We start from the raw sequence: 20,498 nt of genomic DNA, 5'->3' as shown, positions 1-20,498 counted from the left end.
GCTGCCCCGGCGGCGGCGCTGGGGTGGGCCGGGGCCGCGCCCGCAGGCCGGCCAGCCCGTGCGGTCACTCGGCCTGGCACCAGCGACAGGCACCCCCGGGTCCTAAACCCAGGGACATGGTCTCCTCTCACCCCTGTGTCTACACTGAGGGGCTGTGGGAGTGAGTCAGGACCCACCCCTGTGTCTACACTGAGGGGCTGTGGGAGTCAGGGTCCACATCTCTGTCTACACTGAGGGGCTGTGGGAGTGAGTCAGGACCCACCCCTGTGTCTACACTGAGGGGCTGTGGGAATCAGAACTCACATCTGTGTCTACACTGAGAGGGACTGTGGGAGTAAGTCAGGACCCACATCTGTGTCTATACTGAGAGGGGCTGTGGGAATCAGAACTCACATCTGTGTCTATACTGAGAGGGGCTGTGGGAGTGAGTCAGGACCCACATCTGTGTCTACACTGAGGGGCTGTGGGAGTCAGGACCCACCCCTGTGTCTACACTGAGGGGCTGTGGGAATCAGGACCCACCCCTGTGTCTACACTTAGGGGGCTGTGGGAGTCAGAACCCACACCTGTGTCTACACTGAGGGGCTGTGGGAGTCAGAACTCACATCTGTGTCTATACTGAGAGGGGCTGTGGGAGTAAGTCAGGACCCACATCTGTGTCTATACTGAGAGGGGCTGTGGGAGTGAGTCAGGACCCACCCCTGTGTCTACACTGAGAGGGGCTGTGGGAATCAGGATCCACATCTCTGTCTACACTGAGGGGCTGTGGGAGTGAGTCAGGACCCACCCCTATGTCTATACTGAGAGGGGCTGTGGGAATCAGAACTCACATCTGTGTCTATACTGAGAGGGGCTGTGGGAATGAGTCAGGACCCACATCTGTGTCTACACTGAGGGGCTGTGGGAGTCAGAACCCACCCCTGTGTCTACACTGAGGGGCTGTGGGAGTCAGGACCCACCCCTGTGTCTACACTGAGAGGGGCTGTGGGAGTCAGGACCCACCCCTATGTCTATACTGAGAGGGGCTGTGGGAATCAGAACTCACATCTGTGTCTATACTGAGAGGGGCTGTGGGAATGAGTCAGGACCCACATCTGTGTCTACACTGAGGGGCTGTGGGAGTCAGAACCCACCCCTGTGTCTACACTGAGGGGCTGTGGGAGTCAGGACCCACCCCTGTGTCTACACTGAGAGGGGCTGTGGGAGTCAGGACCCACCCCTGTGTCTACACTGAGGGGGCTGTGGGAGTCAGGACCCACCCGTGTGTCTACACTGTGGACCTTGGCTCCCAGGGCTGTAGAGAAAGGTTGACCCTGGGAGCTGATGTGGCCCCGGGGCTCCAGGTTGGTGAGGCCACTGGGAAGGGCTCTGCGGGGGTCTGTGGGGGTCTGTGGGGGGTCTGCAGGGGTCTATGGGGGTCTATGGGGTCTGCAGGGGTCTATGGGGGTCTGTGGGGGTCTGCAGGGGTCTATGGGGGTCTGCAGGGGTCTGTGGGGTTCTATGGGGGTCTGTGGGGGGTCTGTGGGGGTCTATGGGGGCCTGTGGGGGTCTTCAGGGGTCTATGTGGGTCTGTGGGGGTTTATGGGGGTCTGCAGGGGTCTGTGGGGGTCTATGGAGGTCTGCAGGGGTCTATGGGGGGTCTGCGGGGGTCTGCGGGGGTCTGTGGGGGTCTGCAGAGGTCTATGGGGGTCTGCAGGGGTCTAAGGGGGTCTATGGGGATCTATGGGGGTCTATGGGGGTCTGTGGGGGTCTGCATGAGTCTATGGTGTCTTCAGGGGTCTGTGGGGGTCTATGGGGGTCTGTGGGGGTCTGTGGGGGCCTATGGGGGTCTGTGGGGGTCTATGGGGGTCTGCAGGGGTCTGCGGGGGTCTGTGGGGTCTATGGGGGTCTGCAGGGGTCTGCAGGGCTCTATGGGGGTATGCGGGGGTCTATGGGGGTGTATGTTGGTCTGTGGGGGTCTATGGGGGTCTGCGGAGGTCTGTGGGGGTCTATGTGGTTCTATGGGGGTCTGCGGGGGTCTATGGGGGTCTATGGGGGTCTGCGGGGGTCTATGGGGGTCTGCAGGGGTCTGTGGGGGTCTGCAGGGGTCTGCGGGGGTCTGTGGGGGTCTGCGGGGGTCTGCGGGGGTCTGTGGGGGTCTGTGGGGTCTGTGGGGGTCTGTGGGGTCTATGGGGGTCTGCAGGGGTCTGCAGGGCTCTATGGGGGTATGCGGGGGTCTATGGGGGTGTATGTTGGTCTGCGGGGGTCTATGGGGGTCTGCAGAGGTCTGTGGGGGTCTATGGAGGTCTGTAGGGGTCTGTTGGGGTCTATAGGGTTCTATGGGGGTCTGCAGGGGTCTATGGGGGTCTATGGGTTCTGCAGGGGTCTGTGGGGGCCTATGGGGGTCTGCAGGGATCTGCAGGGGTCTATGGAGGTCTGCAGGGGTCTGTGGGGGTCTGCAGGGCTCTATGGGGGTCTGCGGGGGTCTATGGGGGTCTGCAGGGGTCTGTGGGGTTCTATGGGGGTCTATAGGTGTCTGTGGGAGTCTATGGGGGTCTTCAGGGGTCTGTGGGGGCCTATGGGGGTTTGCAGGGGTCTGTGGGGTCTGCAGGGGTCTGTGGAGGTCTACTGGGGTCTGTGGGGTTGCAGGGGTCTATGGGGGTCTGCGGGGGTCTGCCTCGGCTCAGCCCTCACCCCCCACAGGGGCAGATATGCAGGAAGCTGCCTTGGAGGCCCCCACAAGTCAGTCACCCTGACAGATGGGGGCAGCAGAGACCAGCGCCCGCCCCCTGCCCTGAGGCCCATGTGGGACAGATGTGTTAGGGCGTGTGCAGCTCGCTGACCTCACCCCTGTCTGTAGGTCCTGGTTCCAGCCCTGCACTGCCTGCGTCTCCCCCTCCCTCCCCCTTCCCCTCCCACTTCTTCTCTCCCGCTCCCCCACCCTCTCCCTCTCTCCCCCTCTCTCCCTCCACTCCTCCCCTGTCTCTCCCTCCCCTTCCTCCCCTCCCTCTCTCTCTCCCCTCCCGCTCCCCTCCCCCTCCCCCTCCCCTCCTTCCTTCCCCCTCCCCCATCTCCCTCTCCTGCTCCTCTTCCCCTCCCTCTTCCCTCCCTCCCCTCCCCCTCCTCTTCTTCCCTCTCCTCTCCCTCCCCCCTCCTTCTTCCCCTCCCTCCTGTTCTCCCTGTCCCTCCCCCTCCCTCTCTCCTCTCCTCTCCCTCCCCTCCCCCTCCCCCTTCTGCATCCCCCTCTCCCCTCTCCCTCCCTCTCCCCCCATCCCCAGTGTTACTGGCTAAGTAACCCCATCCGTGGGCTGGGCCCAGCCATTCAGCGGAACAGCGGCCACACAGGAAGTGGCAGAGCCTGGCCAGCGCCCACCACAGCGCGGCGTGGGCTCCAAGGGCAGCGCAGGGGGCGTGGGTCGGAACCTCGCTCGCAGCTCCTGCCTGGCCCGGGCGCTCTTCCTGTCCACCGAGGCCCTGCCCGCCGGGCAGCTGCGGGCCAGGTCATACCCCAGCCTCCTCCGGCCTCCTGGACGAGCCCTGGCCAGATGCTGGCAGGCCCCCCACGGGCAGCCGTCCCCCATCAGCAGCTCCCAGGCAAACTCTCAAGCCCACTCCCCCCCCGCCCCTCCCAGGAGGTGGGGAGGGAGCCCCAGAGCCGCGGGACAGAAAACCCCGCCCTCTGGCCCCCTGGGGTCCTGGGCCTGGAGCTGGCCCCAGCAGGGGCCTCCCCCCCGTCCTGCTGACCCGGGGTCTCCCCACTCGCTCCGTCTCCACAGCCAGGGTGAGAGGCCCCGGCCCTGAGCACCGTGCTCTGAGCAAGGCGCCCCCACGCCCCTCCTGGGACCCAGGCCGACCCCTGCCCACCACTCAGGCCGGCTTTGTCTCGACCACGCACTCAGCAGCCTGGCTGACCCAGTCCTGACCCAGTCCTGACCCAGTCCTGACCCGGGGACACCTGTGCCCTGCGGGAGGGGGCGGGCCACAGGCTCTCCAGGCCAGACAGGAGGCGGAGGCGGGCCAGGCCTGGGGCTCTGCTGCCCGTGTGCGTGTGCCGTGACTTTCTCCCTGTGGCAGGCGGGACCCGCCCACTGCCCGGTCCCCAGGGAGGACAGGGGCTCCCCTGGACCCTTGACCGCCCGGCACTGCCCCTTCTCCTGGGAGCCGGGACCCTGGGGGGCCGTGGGCTGGGGGCAGCCGCTGTTTGTCACAAGGCTGGCTGGGGTCTGCTGGGCCTGGGCTCCTGCAGGGGGAGCCCGCGGGGCAGGGCTGTGGGGTGCCCGCTGGGTGCTCGCTCTCCACGCAGGGGACAGAGTATCCCCAAATCACAGAATTCCCATCATGCTCAGCTGTTGTCGCCCTTAGAAAGGGGCTCACCCAGCTGCAGCGGGCCTCAGAGCGGGGGGCACAGCCCCGGGGGGGGCCGCTCCTGACCCAGGTCCTGGCAGTGGCCAGCAGTCGTGGGCGCCGGGAACCTGAGGTCAGGGGTCGGCAGCCATGGGCGCCGGGGCCCCGAGGTCAGGGGTCAGCAGCCGTGGGTGCCGGGAACCCGAGGTCAGGGGTCGGCAGCCGTGGGCGCCGGGGCCCCGAGGTCAGGGGTCGGCAGCTGTGGTCACTGGAAACCCGAGGTCAGGGGTCAGCAGCTGTGGGCGCCGGGGCCCTGAGGTCAGGGGTCAGCAGCCGTGGGCGCCGGGGCCCCGAGGTCAGGGGTCAGCAGCCGTGGGCGCCGGGGCCCTGAGGTCAGGGGTCAGCAGCCGTGGGTGCCGGGAACCCGAGGTCAGGGGTCGGCAGCCGTGGGCGCCGGGGCCCCGAGGTCAGGGGTCAGCAGCCATGGGCGCCGGGGCCCTGAGGTCAGGGGTCAGCAGCCGTGGGTGCCGGGAACCCGAGGTCAGGGGTCGGCAGCCGTGGGCGCCGGGGCCCCGAGGTCAGGGGTCAGCAGCCGTGGGCGCCGGGGCCCTGAGGTTGGGGTCGGCAGCCTCTCCACAGAAGCTCCACTGGGCCCCAGGGTCACCCTGAGGCAGCCTCCAAGTCTGGACTCCGACCTGAGCTGAACCCGGGTCAGACGGGGCGTCCGGGACAGCAGGCCGTGGGCAGCCTGGAAGGTCGTGCCCCGAGAGGACCCCGGCAGAGCCTGAGCCCACAGCAGCCCTGCAGCAAGGCTGAGCCGCAGGGGACAAGGCCAGCGTCCGAGGCAGGAGCCACGTCCTCTGCACCACCGAGGACGCGCCCGTCTGCCGCGGGGCAGACACCGGAGCCTCAGGGTCCGGCCGGTGGCTCTGCCCAGCTCCCAGCATGCCCCTGCAGCTGTGCATGGCCCAGCCAGCCTGCAGCTCCACCCACAGTCCACGAGGGTGCCACGTATGGCCACACAAGGAGGCCACGCAGAGGAGGCCACGCGCGGCCACACGAGGGCGCACACAGCTCACGGCCTCTCTGGGCCAGCCGCCAGTGCACGCACACTCTGCAGCTGTAGCCGGGCTGGCATCGCAAGGCTGGTGCTGGGGCTCAGCAGGCTAAGCTGCGGCGGGCGATGCTGGCGTCCGTGTCCGCGTGCTGGTTTCGGGTCCCGGCTGCTCCACTTCCGGCTCCTGCTCCGGCCTGGGGAAGCAGTGGAAGGTGGCGCCTGTGCTGGGCCCTGCACCCGCGTGGGAGACCCGGAGGAGCTCCTGGCTCCCGGCTTCAGATCGGCCCAGCCCTGGCTGTTGTGACCATCTGGGGAGTGAACCAGCGGATGGAAGACCTCTCTCTCTCTCTCTCTCTCTCTCTCTCTCTCTCTCTCTCTCCTTCTCTGAGGTAAACAAGCCTTTATAGAAGTGAAACCCCAGCACCAGGGTGAGTCAGGTGGCGCCGTCCAAGGTCTCACCTCCCCGTCAGGGCGGGGCTGACAGAGCACTGCTGGGTGTGGCCCTAACCGTGCATTCCTGGGGAGCCGTGCATGCCACACGCGCCGCACACGGCACACACGCTGCAACGTCACACATGGCACACGTGTCACACACGCCACACGCGCCGCACACGGCACACACACTGCAACGTCACACATGTCACACGTGTCACACACGCCACATGCGCCACACACGGCACACACGCTGCAACGTCACACATGTCACACGTGTCACACACGCCACATGCGGCACACACGGCACACACTACACAAACGGCACACCTGCCACACGCTTCACACACGTCGCAATGCTGCAATGCCACATGTCACATATGTCACACATGCTGCAATGCCACACGCTTCACACACGTCGCAATGCTGCAATATCACACGTCACACACGTCGCACACGCACACACGTCGCTCGCTCCTGCATTCTCTCTGGTCGTGCCCTCCGTTTTCCTCTGCTCTCTGCTTCTTTCATTTCTTATTTCTTTTCCCTAAATACTCGCATACGAGGCTCCAAACGGTCCACAGGAAGAGGAACTGGACGCTTATTTTGGTGCAAACGTTGTGAAACCCTTGCCCGTGCGACGCACTCGCAAAGCCCGTGGACAGTGACTGCGGGGACCGCGCGGCTTTCAGGATCGTTTGCACCAGAACAAGCTGGTGCTGAGGCCGGTCCTGGGCGCCCGCCTGTGAGCTGGGGCGGGGCCGGCCTGTCCAAAGTCGCAGCGAGAGCGGCAGGTGTCCCGCCCGTCTGCCGCTCCCACGGCTCCCACGGTGGCGAGCACATGGCGCCCGCCAGCCTCGGTCATCGTGTCACCACGCGGCTGCCCGAGTTTCTCCGCTCTGACCCCAGCCGCGGCCGACATGTGTCCTCGACAGCCCGGTAAGCTAAGTCGGGCACGCGTGTGCTATGTGCTGTGTGTTGTGTGCCACGTGTGGTCTGATGAGTGATGCCTGTGGCCAAGCACACGTGTGCTGTGTGACGTGTGACGTGTGTGATCTGTGTTGTATGAGATGCGTGAGCGTCTCCCCTCTCCCTTGGGCGCCTCCCCTGATTCTGGCCCCTCCCCCATGGGTGTTCCCCTCCCCCAGTTCTGGCCCCTCCCCATGGGTGTCCCCTCCCCCCAGTTCTGGCCCCTCCCCCTTGGGCGCCTCCCCTGATTCTGGCCCCTCCCCATGGGTGTTCCCCTCCCCCAGTTCTGGCCCCTCCCCCTTGGGCGTTCCCCCCCATTCTGGCCCCTCCCCCATGGGTGCCCCCCCCCGTTCTGGCCCCTCCCCCATGGGCGTCCCCCCCCAGTTCTGGCCCCTCCCCCTTGGGTGTTCCCCTCCCCCCAGTTCTGGCCCCTCCCCCATGGGCGCCCCCCATTCTGGCCCCTCCCCCTTGGGCATCCCCCCATTCTGGCCCCTCCCCATGGGTGTCCCCTCCCCCCAGTTCTGGCCCCTCCCCCATGGGTGCCCCCCCGTTCTGGCCCCTCCCCCTGGGTGTTGCCCTCCGTTCCTAAGGAATGTTTGTGGTCTGGAATCCCCCTCCCTCCCGGGTCCAGCCTGCTCCTGGGTATTTGGGTCCGGTGGGTGGGGCTCAGGTGGACGAGGCTTCCTCCGGGCCTCAGCCCTCGGCTCCCCCTCCTCCTGCAGTTTCCCGGATGGACGGCTGCACCCCCTCCCACCAGCCGCCGCTCGCTGGGCGCCCCCACCCGTCTTCTCTTCCACGTTTTGCGCGTCCGCGGGGGTCCCCGACCTCCGTCTCCCGGTGCACCGGTTGTGACCCTTCGCTGTTTTCCTAGACTGACTTGGCAGGCAGAGTGGCAGAGGTGGGGGGAGACGGGGAGGGACCCGGGATCGCCTGTGCGGGGCAGGGGCACGGCATCGTGGGGGAGCTGCCCCCCCCCCGTGTTGGGCGTGGGGCCGGGAGCCAGTGCCAGGCGTCGGCAGGCTGCTGAGTGCCCTGCCCGCCCGCGGCAGCTGCGGTGCCCGGCGCCATGGTCTCACGGGAGCACGGTGCATTTTGCCATGTACCAGCAGGGCCCCTGTGCACCCGCTGTCCCCACGGGGCGGCTCGGTGCCTGCACCCGGTCCACGCCGGCCCGGCTCACAGCCACCCCCAGCAGCACTGCAGGCAGGACAGTTTCTCATCCGTCTGTGGGCTCCTGCCCACACCCCTGCCCCGCGGGCGCCCCCTGCAGGGACCCAGGCCCAGCAGACCCCAGCCAGCCTTGTGACAAACAGCGGCTGCCCCCGGCCCACGGCCCCCCAGGGTCCCGGCTCCCAGGAGAAGGGGCAGTGCCGGCGGTCAAGGGTCCAGGGGAGCCCCTGTCCTCCAGGGGACCGGGCAGTGGGCGGGTCCCGCCTGCCACAGGGAGAAAGTCACGGCACACGCACACGGGCAGCAGAGCCCCAGGCCTGGCCCGCCTCCGCCTCCTGTCTGGCCTGGAGAGCCTGTGGCCCGCCCCCTCCCGCAGGGCACAGGTGTCCCCGGGTCAGGACTGGGTCAGGACTGGGTCAGGACTGGGTCAGCCAGGCTGCTGAGTGCGTGGTCGAGACAAAGCCGGCCTGAGTGGCGGGCAGGGGTCGGCCTGGGTCCCAGGAGGGGCGTGGGGGCGCCTTGCTCAGAGCACGGTGCTCAGGGCCGGGGCCTCTCACCCTGGCCGTGGAGACGGAGCCAGTGGGGAGACCCCGGGTCAGCAGGACGGGGAGGGGGGAGGCCAGTGGAGTGGCCCACACGATGACCGAGTGCCCCATGGGCAGTCTGACAAGTGGCCCAAGTCCCTGTCCCAGGTGGTCACGAGCAGATGGCTGGAGAGCACCGACCCGGCCCTGGGCCTCCCGGGGGTGGGCTGAGCAGTGGCCCGAGAGCCAGGCCCCCTGGGGGCTGGCACTGAGCCCGGTTAGCCAGAGCTCATGGGGGTGGGCGGGGAGGACTCGGGGGGGCATCGGGAGGACTGGGGTGGGCCTCACTCCCCAGGATGAAGACGTGGGCACAGGCAGGCCACGTGAGCACGGCCACAGCCACGGAAGCCGGGAGGGCGGGAGGGGTCATCCCTGGTGCCATGGGGAGCTGGCCCTGCTGCCCCTCGTCCTGGGCCAGGCTGCGGGTGGCCCAGCCCAGCACAGACCACTCGGCAGCAGGGAGCGTCCAGGGACCGGGATGGAGCCCGGGGATCCCGCATGGGGTCCCAGAGCCCCCAACACACGGCGTGGGGGTGCCCGCTGCTCCCCGCCCCCCAGGAAGCCCCCGTTTCAGCCACTTCCGCGTCAGCACCCGCGGAGGCCGCCGTGGCTACCGGGGTCCCCAGCTGTCTGGTCTCAGTGCCTTGCTCTGGCCCCAGAACTGCAGGAGAATGAGCGCTGCTGTCTACACTGCCTGCCTGCGGTCCCCTGCTGAGGGCGACTCAGGACCTCAGTGCCCTGGGGACACCAGTGGGGTGGGGGGGCAGGGTGGGGGGAGGATCCTCGGGGAACTGAGCCCAAGCCGTCGAACGGGCTGCTTGTCAGGCAATCCAGGGCGGGACGTCCCAGGCACAGGGACGTCTGGATCCCCAGAGGCCGGCCTGGGGTCCCCAGAAGGAGCTTGCGGGCAGCTGAGTGAAGGTGAGGAGGAGGAGGAGGGAGGGGAGGGGGAATAGAAGAGGGAGGGGGAGGGGAGAGGAGGGGAAAAAGAGGAGGAGGAGGAGAGGAAAGAGGACGAGGGGTGGGGAGAGGAGGGAGGGGAGGGGAAGGGGAAGAGGAAAGAGGAGGGAGGGGAGGAGGAGAGGAGGGGGAGAAAGGAGGGGGAGGGAGAGGAGGGAGAAGTGAAGAGGGAGGGGAGAAAGGGGAGGGGGAAGAGAAGGGGAGGGGGAGGGGGCGAGGAGCAGGGAAGGAGGGAGGGGAGGAGGAGAGGCGCAGGAGGGGGAGGGGGAGGGGGCGAGGGGTCCCTCCGAGTGGAAACCCTGGCCTTCCCGCTGGCCCACGTCCTGCCCAGACAGACCGGGGTGGGGGCAGCTGTGTGGGAGCGGTGGCCCAGGGCCCTGAGGGCAGAACGAGCTGTGTGGCCGGGCCGTGGGTGGGAAGGGACCGCGCAGTCCTGTGTGCCGGCTCTGGGGACGGGGCTGAGCCGTATAAAGGGCGGCCGTGGGAGTGCCCGGCGCTCCGACGCGGGATGAAGACCCTGCTCCTGACCCTGGGCCTCGGCCTCGCCGCTGCCCTGCAGGCCCGGGAGTCCCTCCCGAGCTCGGCCTCGGGGGAGCAGGCTGTGAGGCTGGGCCGTGTGGGGTGGGGGCGGGAGGAGCCGAGGCAGGGCCCCCATCCACGGAGACCTCTCCCGGGCTGTGGCCGGAGACAGCGGGAAGCTGGGGTCATCAGCGTGGGGTGGGGGCTGGGTGCCGGGCGTGGCCGGGGTGGACGGCGGTCAGATGGGTGTGGCAGGGGTGGACGGCGGTCAGATGGGGCGTGGCCAGGGTGGAAGGTGGTCAGATGGGCGTGGCCAGGGTGGACAGTGGTCAGATGGGTGTGGCAGGGGTGGACAGTGGTCAGATGGGTGTGGTAGGGGTGGACAGCGGTCAGATGGGGCGTGGCCAGGGTGGACAGCAGTCAGATGGGGCATGGCTGGGGTGGACGGTGGTCAGATGGGGCGTGGCCGGGGTGGACGTCAGGAGCCTGCGCTTCAGATGGCAGGGAGATGGTACGTCAAGGCCCTGGCTGCCCGCACGAGGATCTCCCTGGAGAAGGTGGCCCCCGTGACCATCTCGCTGTCTGGCAACGGCACCGTGTGGGTCTCCTCCACACACCTGTGAGTGTCAGCTCCCGCCTGGGCCCGCCCCCCCACACCTGGATCAGCACCCGCCTGGGCCCCCCCGACACCTGGATCAGCACCCGCCTGGGCCCCCCCCACCTGTGTCAGCTCCCACCTGGGCCTGCCCCCACACACCTGGATCAGCACCCGCCTGGGCCCCCACACACACCTGGATCAGCACCCGCCTGGGCCCCCCCCACCTGTGTCAGCTCCCCCCTGGGCTCCCCCACCCCACACACCTGTGGATGCTGCCGGCCCCACCTGCTGGCTCCATGTTGGTCCCCTGATGCCACCCACTCTGTCCCTTGTCAGGCCGGGCTCACACACGCACGCACACACACACACACACACATGCATGCATACATGCACACACGCACACACACACGTGCACACGCACCTGCTCCTGCTTCCAGCAAAGACGGGGAGTGCCACAAGGTGGAGACCGCCCTGGAGAGGACGGAGGAGCCGGGCAGATACAGCGTGCGTGAGTCCCGGCGGCTGTGGGCGGCTGTGGGCGGCTGTGGGCGGCTGTGGGCGGCTGGGGGCGGCTGGGGGCGGCTGGGGGCGGCTGTGGGCGGGCTCCCCGGGCACCTGGGCCAGGTGAGCGCACGTGAGGTGCTCACTGCCCTGTTGCCCCGCCCTGCGCAGATGGAGGCCTGAGCTCCCTGCGCATCGAGGCCTCGGCCGTGAGGGCCCACCGCGTGCTCTCCTACGAGGGGCGGCTCAGCGGCGCGGTGTTCAGAGTCACCAAGCTCCTGGGTGAGACCCGGCCCCGGGCGCCCGCCTTTCTCTGGCTCCGGCACCTCACCAGGCCTCCCTCCTCCCGCTGCGGGAGCCGGGCGGGCCCGTGGGACTGAACGGGACAGTGCCGCCGCCCCGCGCCTGAGGGGGGTGTCCTGAGGGACCCCCAGGGTGGGCGCAGCACAGGTGCTTCCCAGGGGCTGTGACGGCACCTCTCCTGGGGCACCTCACCTGCAGGCAGGAATCCGGACCCCAACCCTGAGGCCCTGGGGGAATTTAAGGAATTCACTGAGCGCCAGGGGCTCCCACGGGAGAGCATCGTCACCCCCGCGCAGGCGGGTAAGGCCGGCCCCGCCCGCGTCTCCCGTGGGCCCTGGGTCAGGGCTGTCCGCGGTGGGGCCGGCCCCGCCCGTGTCTCCCGTGGACCCTGGGTCAGGGCTGCCCGCGGTGGGGCCGGGCCCGCCTGTGTCTCCCGTGGACCCTGGGTCAGGGCTGCCTGCGGCGGGGCTGGGCCCGCCTGCGTCTCCCGTGGGCCCTGCGTCTGGGCTGCCCGCGTCTCCCGTGGGCCCTGGGTCAGGGCTGCCGCGGTGGGGCCGGGCCCGCCCACATCTCCCATGGACCCTGCGTCTGGGCTGCCCGCGGTGGGGCTGGGCCCGCCCGCATCTCCTGTGGGCCCTGCGTCTGGGCTGCCCGCGGTGGGGCCGGCCCCGCCCGCGTCTCCCGTGGACCCTGCGTCTGGGCTGCCCGCGGTGGGGCTGGGCCCGCCCGCATCTCCTGTGGGCCCTGCGTCTGGGCTGCCCGCGGTGGGGCCGGCCCCGCCCGCGTCTCCCGTGGACCCTGGGTCAGGGCTGCCCGCGGTGGGGCCGGGCCCGCCTGTGTCTCCCGTGGACCCTGGGTCAGGGCTGCCCGCGGCGGGGCTGGGCCCGCCTGCGTCTCCCGTGGGCCCTGCGTCTGGGCTGCCCGCGTCTCCCGTGGGCCCTGGGTCAGGGCTGCCCGCGGTGGGGCCGGGCCCGCCCGCGTCTCCTGTGGGCCCTGCGTCTGGGCTGCCCGCGGTGGGGCCAGCCCCGCCCGCGTCTCCCGTGGACCCTGCGTCTGGGCTGCCCGCGGTGGGGCCGGGCCCGCCCGCGTCTCCCGTGGACCCTGCATCTGGGCTGCCCGCGGTGGGGCCGGGCCCACCCGCGTCTCCCGTGGGCCCTGGGTCAGGGCTGCCCGCGTCTCCCGTGGGCCCTGTGTCTGGGCTGCCCGCGGTGGGGCTGGGCCCGTGTCCCGCGACTTCTCACCAGGGGTCCCCTGCCCCCGACAGATAACTGCGTCCCCAGACGGGAAGAGGGTGAGCAGCCCTGGAAGTGACGGAGAGCCCTGGGCTCACAGGGGCCTCAGGACCCCCACTCCCACCTCCCAGGAAACCGAAGCTGCAGATGGAAGACCCCACCCCACCTGCCCTGCCCTGGGCCGTTCCCCCTCCAAGCTGCCACTCGCGGGTTCCCCGCCTCCCCTGGCCCCGCCCCCTCCATCCAGCGCCAGGCCCCAGCCCTGCCCGGGCCTCCAGGGAGGCTTCCACTGCCCGCCCAGGGCTCCCCGGGCATCTTCTCTCCAGGCGTCCGTCTCCGGGGCGCTCCGGAGCGCAGGTGCTGGGAGCTGGGGGCCCAGGCAGGGCAGGGTGACCGCCAGCCAGCTGGGGCTCCAGGACCCTGGACAGGTGCACCTGTACCAGGTAGCTCCTGTGGGCACGGGGCTTGGCTGTCGGCAGACAGCAGAGGGACCCCCTCCCCCCAGTGCAGGCAGCCCCCCAGCGCAGGCAGCCCCCCCAGCACTGCCCCCCCCCCAGTGCCGCATAAAGAGCTTCAGCAGCCGCGGTGACTGCTGGTGTGTGGCCCCGGGGTCTCAGCCTGGTCCTGGCTCTCTGGGGCATGGGGTTCCGTGGGTGTCTCCCAGGTCTCTCTGGGTGTGGGGGGGGATGGTGAGGGTTACGGGGGGCTCCGGCCCACAGGTGGGAACCGGCAGAGCACCTGTACGGGTGGCAATCACCTGGGCTTCTGGGGCGGGACTGCGGGAGGGGACACTAGCGCGTGGCCCCCGGGCCCTCCAGGGAGGACGCAACGCCGGCCACGGGGCGGCTCAGGGCCATCCACAGCCAGGGCTCCCGGCGCGGGGCTCGCTCCTGCTGGGCTGCGCCGGCCTCTGCTTTCTGTGGGGCCGTTCCTCCCCAGCCCCCTGCAGAGGTGCAAGGCTGAACACCTGCAGGGGTGAAGCTGCCCAGCCCACGGGCACCGGCCCTGGGACCCCCACCCCTGCAGGGGTGAAGCTGCCCAGCCCACGGGCACCGGCCCTGGGACCCCCGTCCCTGCAGGGGTGAAGCTGCCCAGCCCACGGGCACCGGCCCTGGGACCCCCACCCCAGCAGGGTTTGCCCTGGAGCTGTCCTGGTCCTGAGTGGTCCTGCCTGGGGCTCAGGGCCCAGGGCTCAGCCTGGTCCAGCTGCACCCAGAGGCTGGACACCCGGCAGTGGGGAACTGGACTCAAGGCCGGTCCAAGCCCAGGGAGGTGGCCAGGACCAGACGGACTCTGAGAAAGACGCTGCGAGTGGCGGTGCCCGAGGGACAGGCTCCCGGCGAACGGCGGTGCCCGAGGGACAGGCTCCCGGGCGGCCCCTGGGGACCCCAGGATTTCCTTGGGGCACAGAAGCCACTGTGTCGCCGGAGCCCAGGTGGCCAGCCCGGGCCCTCCAGCCCTGCTCCGGAGAGCACTCTCAGAGGGGAGGGGAGGTCTGGCCCCAGCCCCTCCCCTGCCCCGCAGCCTCCCCTCCTGCTGGGGCGGCCGTGTCCCCGTGTGCACACCCCTCCCGGCCTGGTCAGGAAGGTTCGGGGCTGCGTCTCAGTCAGCGTCCACCGGCAGCAGGGGCCGCGGCCGGCCTGGGGCTCCCTCCCGGGGGCAGCTCGGGCCCTAGGCCGGGAAGGGCACTGAGCCCGCTCCGTCCCACTGGTCCAGCTCCGGCTCCAGGCCACACCTCCCGAGCCGCAGCCTCACCCGCCCCCTTCCTGTCCCTGACCCAATCCCTGCCCCCTAACGTGGGCTCAGCCCGCACCTTCTGGAAAACCCAGGTTCCCTCGGGAAATCCCCTGTGCGGAGCCCCCTCCCCCCAGCACGGAGGCCGCAGCTCAGAGGCACCTGGGGCTCCCCCTCCCCCGCTGAGCTGCCCATCTCTGCCCTGGTGCTGCCGGCCCCACAGAAGCCCCACCCCAGCCCCGCCCAGCCCCGCCTCCTGTTTGTGGGCCGCCCCTTGTGGGCACGGACCCGGGGTCCCTGGCGCTGGCCCAGTCTTCCCGGCTCGCCCGTGCTCAGGTGTGCGCCGGCCACGCCTTCTGCCCGCTGGGTGCCGCCTGGCTCAGCCTCGCTCCGCCACGGCCTGGGCTGCTCATCCCGGCTGTCAAGGGGCGCCCTGGGGCACACACGTGGTCTTTCTGTGGCTTCTCGAGGCCGCCGCCCGTCTGGCCAGGGGCCCCTCTGTCTCCGCGGCCTGCAGTGTCCATGCGGGTCCCGCTCACCCCGGGCCAGCCCGCCTGCCGTGCTGTGCTCTGTGCCGGCTGGTGATGGCCGTGGCGGGAGCTGCCGTGGCGGGGGGCAGGGCAGGCAGCTTGGCAAACCCCACACGCCCGGGTCCCTGGTGTCCAAGGAGCCGTCGGGGGCGGACAGAACAGCGACCCCGCAGGAGCAGGGGCGGTGCCTCAGGCAGGGGCTCCCGGGCTCTGCCCCAGCCGTGCGGCAGACGCCCCCCCACGAGGCCAGGAGGGGGCATTTGGGGGCCACAGAAGGCTCTAGGGCTGGTGGATGTGGGTTCACCTGGCCTCCCACCACAGGGACCCACAGACATGCACACGTGTGCACACATATGTGTACAAGACACACGGACGTGTACACATGCAACAGACACACATGTGGGCACAAATGCTCGAAAAACATGCAACATGCAGACACGCATGCGCACAGCACACACGTGATGCACATGACTCATGACACGTGTGCACACTGATGCACACAGATGTGTCCATTCTAGGGCCAGGCTGACAGGGAAGACACACGTGTGTCCAGCTGGCGAGGGGCCAGGCTGACCCGGCCTGCGCTCTGTGCCTGTGGGTGTGATGTGGGGGCGTTGCTCTGGCTGCAGCCGGAGCCTGGGTGTGGGTCAGGGCCCCAGGCCAGTGGGCAGGGAGCCGGCAGGTGCAGGCTGGGGCCGTGGAGGTGGGGGCGGGGCGAGGAGCACAAGGAACCCTTGTTGTCACCCCAAGCGTCTGCGGCGCAGCCCCTCCCACCCTGACCTCTCCCTGTCAGTCAAGGCGCCTCAGGAGTCCCGCCCCATCGGCTCCGCGCAGTCACAGGGCCTGTGCGGAGGGGAGGGGCTGGGGGTCCTGCTCCAGGGATAAATGGGGCGTGGGCCGCGGGGCGCGCAGAGCAGCGGGCCTGGGCCATGCGGCTGCTCCTGCTGGCGGCCGGGCTGGGCCTGCTCTCGGCGCTGGGAGCCCAGCGCCCCCCAGCCCGCCAGGAGGAAGTGGTCATTTCTGCCCGCTCTCAGCAGGTGAGCGCGGGGAGGGGGCTCGCCGGGGGACGGGGCTGCTTCCCTGGCCGGCGCCCGCACAGGGCCGAGCTCGGTCCAGCTGCTGGAGGGGCGGGAGCCCCGCTCGTGTCTGTGGTGACATCGGACACGCTGCGTGGATTCGGGTGCAGGCTTCCGTGGGCAGTGGGGCCCCCGCGGCCCCCACTCCGGGGGATTGTGGGAATCCCACGCCTTGCAGGTGCTGCTCCCTCGGGGTCAGCCCTCGTCCACTGTAAGCAAGAGGCCTGTGGTCTCCGCCTCAAACACGGGGTCACCCGGAGACCCCGGCACGGCAGGGGCAGTGGGCATGCCCGCGGCTCCAGCTTCTCCGGCTGGGCTAACAGGACCTTTGGTGTGGGAGACCCCCGAGGTCAAGGAGAGTGACCCCAGGAGCCCCAGGGTGAGGCAGGGGCTGGCGCAGGGGAGTCGAGTGCTGGTGGCCGGTGGGTCCCCAGGCCCCGGGGTCGCCGCGCACGGCCACGCGTGTGCGTCGCCAGGAGCACCTGCCCTGAACTCAGAGAAGTTTGCCCACGCACACTGCCCCGTCGTGCACGCGTGGATGGCGGGGAGCGACTCCCGCCGCCGGGCCCGGCCCACTGCCCCAGGCTGCGTCTGCCGGGCGGGCAGGCGCCCGAGCCGGGCTGCCCGCGTCTCGCCCTCTGCTTTCTGGGTGCGTCTGTCTCCATCCGTGTCCCCTCTCTCCCACCACACCAACCTCCCTCCCGCCCGCCCGCCCCGCCCGGCTTCTCCTGGCCGTCGGTCGTCCGCTCGGTGTTTCCTGCTCCCAGGCGCCTCCCTCTCCGTCCTTGCTTTCTTTTTTAGAGATTTATTTATTCATTTGAGAGGGAGAGAGAGAGAGAGAGGGAGGGAGGGAGAGAGAGAGGAGAGGTCTCCCACCCACTGCTTTGTTCCCCAGTGGCCACAATGGGCAGTGCTGGGCCGGTCCAAGGCCAGGAACCCGGAGCTCCATCCGGGTCTCCCACCTGGTGCGGGGGCCCGAGGACCCGGCCCATCACCCCTGCCTCCCCAGGCCACAGCAGGGGCCGGGCTGCGAGTGGGGCGGCCGGGACAGGAGCCGAGGGGCGCCATTGCGGCAGGGCGGCTGCCGGGGCGGCCGCGCACGCGCAGCGTGGTGGCACGGGCTCTGTCCCCAGCTTTTAGGGAGGTGGCACATACACCGATGGGCGGGGACCATCCCCTTCCCCCCGGAAAAGCGGTCTGAGCCGCTGCCGCCCTTCAGCTTCGTGATCAACTACAACGGGAAGCTGGAGTTCCGCATGCGGATCCTGTGAGCGCCGCCCGCCCCGCCCCGCCCCCGCCCCGCCCCGCCCGGGCCCGCCCCGCCCCGCCCCCGCCCCGCCCCGCCCGGCCCCCGCCCGCCCCTGCCCCTGCCCCGCCCCGCCCCGCCCCGGGGGCTCCTGGGTCTCCCGGGGTGCAGCGCGCCCGGGTGCCCAGCCCCACACCACGGGGCACTGCTGACCCCCACTCCCGGGGCGGGGGGAGCGGGCAGTCGGGAGCTCCCGCTGGACGACACATGCGCCCGTCCATCCCGGTGCCCGGGTGGGGTCCTCAGGGCCTGTCCTGACAGCCGGCCAGGGAGGGCCTGAGGGCCCAGCGGTCCTGCTGCCCCGGCCCCAGCGCCGGTCCCAAGGCTGCTCTGCCCCCAGGAAGCCCAGCGGGTGCCAGCTGCTGAAACTCCCCTTCGTAGAGTACGACACCGGGCAGTTCAGCACCTGTGAGTGACCGCCGGGCAGCCTCGGTGGGCGGGGCCCCACTTGGCCAGCTGGCCGGAGTCACCCCGTCTGGCCCCTGGACGGCTGTCCCAGGGCTGGCCTGGCTCTCCCCACCCGCCCCTGCAGGGTGCAGGTGCCCCATGTACGCCTGGCTCTCCCCTGTCCGCCCCTGCAGGGTGGAGGTGCCCCATCCACACCTGGCTCTCCCTGCAGGGTGGAAACACCCCATCCACGCCTGGCTCTCCCCACCCGCCCCTGCAGGGTGGAGGCACCCCATCTACATCTGGCTGGTCAGCGAGGGCAGCTGCGGCATCGCCTACTTCGAGGACAAGATGAACAACCAGGACATGCAGATGATGATGCTCTTCAGTAGGGGCCCCGCCCACCCCCTTCGTGTGCGCGTGCACGCGTGTGGCTGGTGTGTGCGTGTGCACCTGCCCTGCTCTGCTCTGCACGGTCACAGTGAACCCACGCCCCATCAGGCCCGCAGCCAGCCGGACCCCCACCCGGCGCCTCCCCCTCCCAGCTGGCGGGCGCTTCCTGTCTCTGCAGCCCAGGGCCTGGGGGACCCTGCCGACCTCACGCTTGGTGGTCCTCCTGCCCCACCCTGTCCTTGCCTCCACTGCCCACGCTAAGCACCCTCCCACCTGCCAGACCCCACCCTCCCACCCTGCCCCTCCCACGGTGCCGGCTGGGGCGGGTCCTGGCCCTGGGATGTCCCAGGAGAGTTCAGAGCAGGGCTGGGCCCCCTGCAGATCATGGCCAGCACCTCCCCTCCCCCTTCTCCTCCCCCGTCCCTCCTGGTATCCCCTGCCAAGGCCCACAAACCCAAGGCTGATCTTCCTGGAGGCCCCTGGGGGGCCGTCCACGGGGAGGGCCCTGGGGGGCTGTCCACGGGGAGGGCTGGCGGGGGCCCTGGGGGGCTGTCCACGGGGAGGGCTGGCAGGGGGCCCCTGGGGGGCTGTCCACGGGGAGGGCTGGCAGGGGGCCCTGGGGGGCTGTCCACGGGGAGGGCCCTGGGGGGCTGTCCACGGGGAGGGCCCTGGGGCCCACCCGCCCACGCCCCTCCCCCAGGACACACCCTGGATGAAATCCCCGAGTGCGTGAGGCTCTTCTATGAGTTCGTGGAGAGAAAAGGACTGAACACGAGCGACATCGTCAGGCCCCCTCACGCCGGTAATGCCGGGGCCCCTCTGCCCCTCCGGGCCCCCTCGGCACCCACCCCGGGACAGACACTGGGTGCACCCCGCTGACCCCCGGCTCTGGGTCTGCAGCCACCTGCAAGCTGCCTACAGACTCCTAGTGCCCAGCCCTGAGCGGCGTGATGGACTCAGAGGGAACCCACCGCCGCCGGAGCCCCCCCAGCCCGGACGAGGGGCTGTGACTAAGAGACGTCACCATGGAGACGAAGCTGCTGCCGAAGACTGACAGGCCCCGGGCCTTCCCGGCCCTCCCTGCGGTGTGGAGCCCCCCGCCCGCCTCCCCCAGCCCCGCGTGTGTGAGAATAAAGCTGCCCCCCCATCGGGGCCCTGGCTCCTTGCTGATGCGGCTTCCAGGTGAATTCAATCCAGCTGTGGGCCTCGCTGGCCGGGCAGCCCGCGCCCCCGCTCCCCTGCGGCTCCGCCCCACTCCCGCTGGCCGGGGGCAGCCCCTCCCGGGATCACCCCGGGTGCCAGACGCTCCGGGGGGCGTGGACAGGCCCTGCGGCGCTGGTGGAAACGGGGTCCTTTTCACAAAAAGATTTATGTATTTCAAAGGGGGAGAGAGAGAGAGAGAGAGAGAGAGGGAGAGAGAGAGAGAGAGAGAGAGAGAGAGAGGTCTCCCATGCTGGGCGCTCCCTAGCTGGCCACGAGGCTGGGGCTGGGCTAAAGCCGAGAGCCCCCCGTGGGTCCCGCTGCTGCCCGGGGCACGGGCTCCCGCACACGTCGGGCTTCCACGCATCTGCGTCCCTGACTTTTCTGCCAGTTTTTAAGATGTCTCTGAAATCAGTCGTTTATTCAAGTTTCAAAAAAAAGAAGTGGAGAACAGCGAGGGCTCTGGCCGTGTCCAGGCTTGTCAGGCCGTGTCCAGGCCGTGTCCAGGGCGTGTCCAGGGCGTGTCCAGGCCGTGTCCAGGCCGTGTCCAGGCCGTGTCCTGGCAGTGTCCAGCCTGTGACCAGGCCGTGTCCAGGCCGTGTCCAGGCCGTGTCCAGGGCGTGTCCAGGCCGTGTCCTGGCAGTGTCCAGCCTGTGACCAGGCCGTGTCCAGGGCGTGTCCAGGCCGTGTCCAGGCCGTGTCCAGGCCGTGTCCAGGGCGTGTCCAGGGCGTGTCCAGGCCGTGTCCTGGCCGTGTCCAGGCCGTGTCCAGGGCGTGTCCAGCCTGTGACCAGGCCGTGTCCTGGCAGTGTCCAGCCTGTGTCCTGGCAGTGTCCAGGGCGTGTCCAGGCCGTGTCCAGGGCGTGTCCAGGGCGTGTCCAGGGCGTGTCCAGGCCGTGTCCAGGGCGTGTCCAGGCCGTGTCCTGGCCGTGTCCAGCCTGTGACCAGGCCGTGTCCAGGGCCCTCACAGCATGACCGGGGAGTCTGGCTTTGGGCTCACTGCCCCGGCCCTGGCCACGAGCCCATTCTGCAGGGATGGGGAAGCAGGCCCTGGTGCCAGTGGCTCAGGCTGAGGGCGCCGTGGCCCTGGGACACCTGCAGTCGTCCCCTGTGGACTGGGCATCACCGGGGGTTCTCACCTGGGGGCCCTCACCTGGGGCCCTCACCTGGGCCCTCACCTGGGGCCCCTGTGTGGGGGTGGGGGCTCTGTGCAGTGCGCCCCGCA

At 69.9% G+C, this 20,498-nt stretch overlaps 2 protein-coding genes across 4 annotated transcripts; both read left to right on the top strand.

Moving 5' to 3' along the window:
• Positions 1–7,398: 7,398 nt before the first annotated feature.
• Positions 7,399–13,174, top strand: LOC138846781 (uncharacterized). 2 transcript variants are annotated; one of them, XR_011384313.1, is made up of 6 exons: positions 7,399–9,456; positions 10,512–10,633; positions 10,949–11,116; positions 11,285–11,395; positions 11,615–11,716; positions 12,681–13,174. XR_011384313.1 is itself a non-coding variant. In XM_070063489.1 (6 exons), the coding sequence occupies exons 1-6, from the start codon at positions 8,832–8,834 to the stop codon at positions 12,725–12,727; spliced, it is 1,179 nt and encodes a 392-aa protein (XP_069919590.1). In that variant the 5' UTR covers positions 7,399–8,831; the 3' UTR covers positions 12,728–13,174. The 2 variants fall into 2 exon arrangements, 1 of the variants encoding a protein (XP_069919590.1); XM_070063489.1 differs by having other exon boundaries at positions 10,949–11,120.
• A 2,549-nt stretch (positions 13,175–15,723) lies between these two features.
• Positions 15,724–19,228, top strand: LOC138846773 (lipocalin-1-like). 2 transcript variants are annotated; one of them, XM_070063483.1, is made up of 6 exons: positions 15,724–15,949; positions 17,122–17,255; positions 17,635–17,702; positions 17,962–18,069; positions 18,775–18,876; positions 18,975–19,228. In XM_070063483.1, exons 1-6 carry the CDS (start codon positions 15,842–15,844, stop codon positions 19,001–19,003), a joined length of 549 nt encoding a protein of 182 aa, XP_069919584.1. In that variant the 5' UTR covers positions 15,724–15,841; the 3' UTR covers positions 19,004–19,228. The 2 variants fall into 2 exon arrangements, with proteins under 2 accessions (XP_069919584.1, XP_069919577.1); XM_070063476.1 differs by lacking the exons at positions 18,775–18,876; positions 18,975–19,228 and having other exon boundaries at positions 17,962–18,553.
• The last annotated feature ends 1,270 nt before the right edge of the window (positions 19,229–20,498 follow it).

This window comes from Oryctolagus cuniculus, chromosome 1, assembly GCF_964237555.1.
Source record: "Oryctolagus cuniculus chromosome 1, mOryCun1.1, whole genome shotgun sequence".
In the NCBI taxonomy this organism is placed as follows: domain Eukaryota; kingdom Metazoa; phylum Chordata; class Mammalia; order Lagomorpha; family Leporidae; genus Oryctolagus; species Oryctolagus cuniculus.
This window is presented reverse-complemented; position numbering and strand designations above follow the sequence as displayed.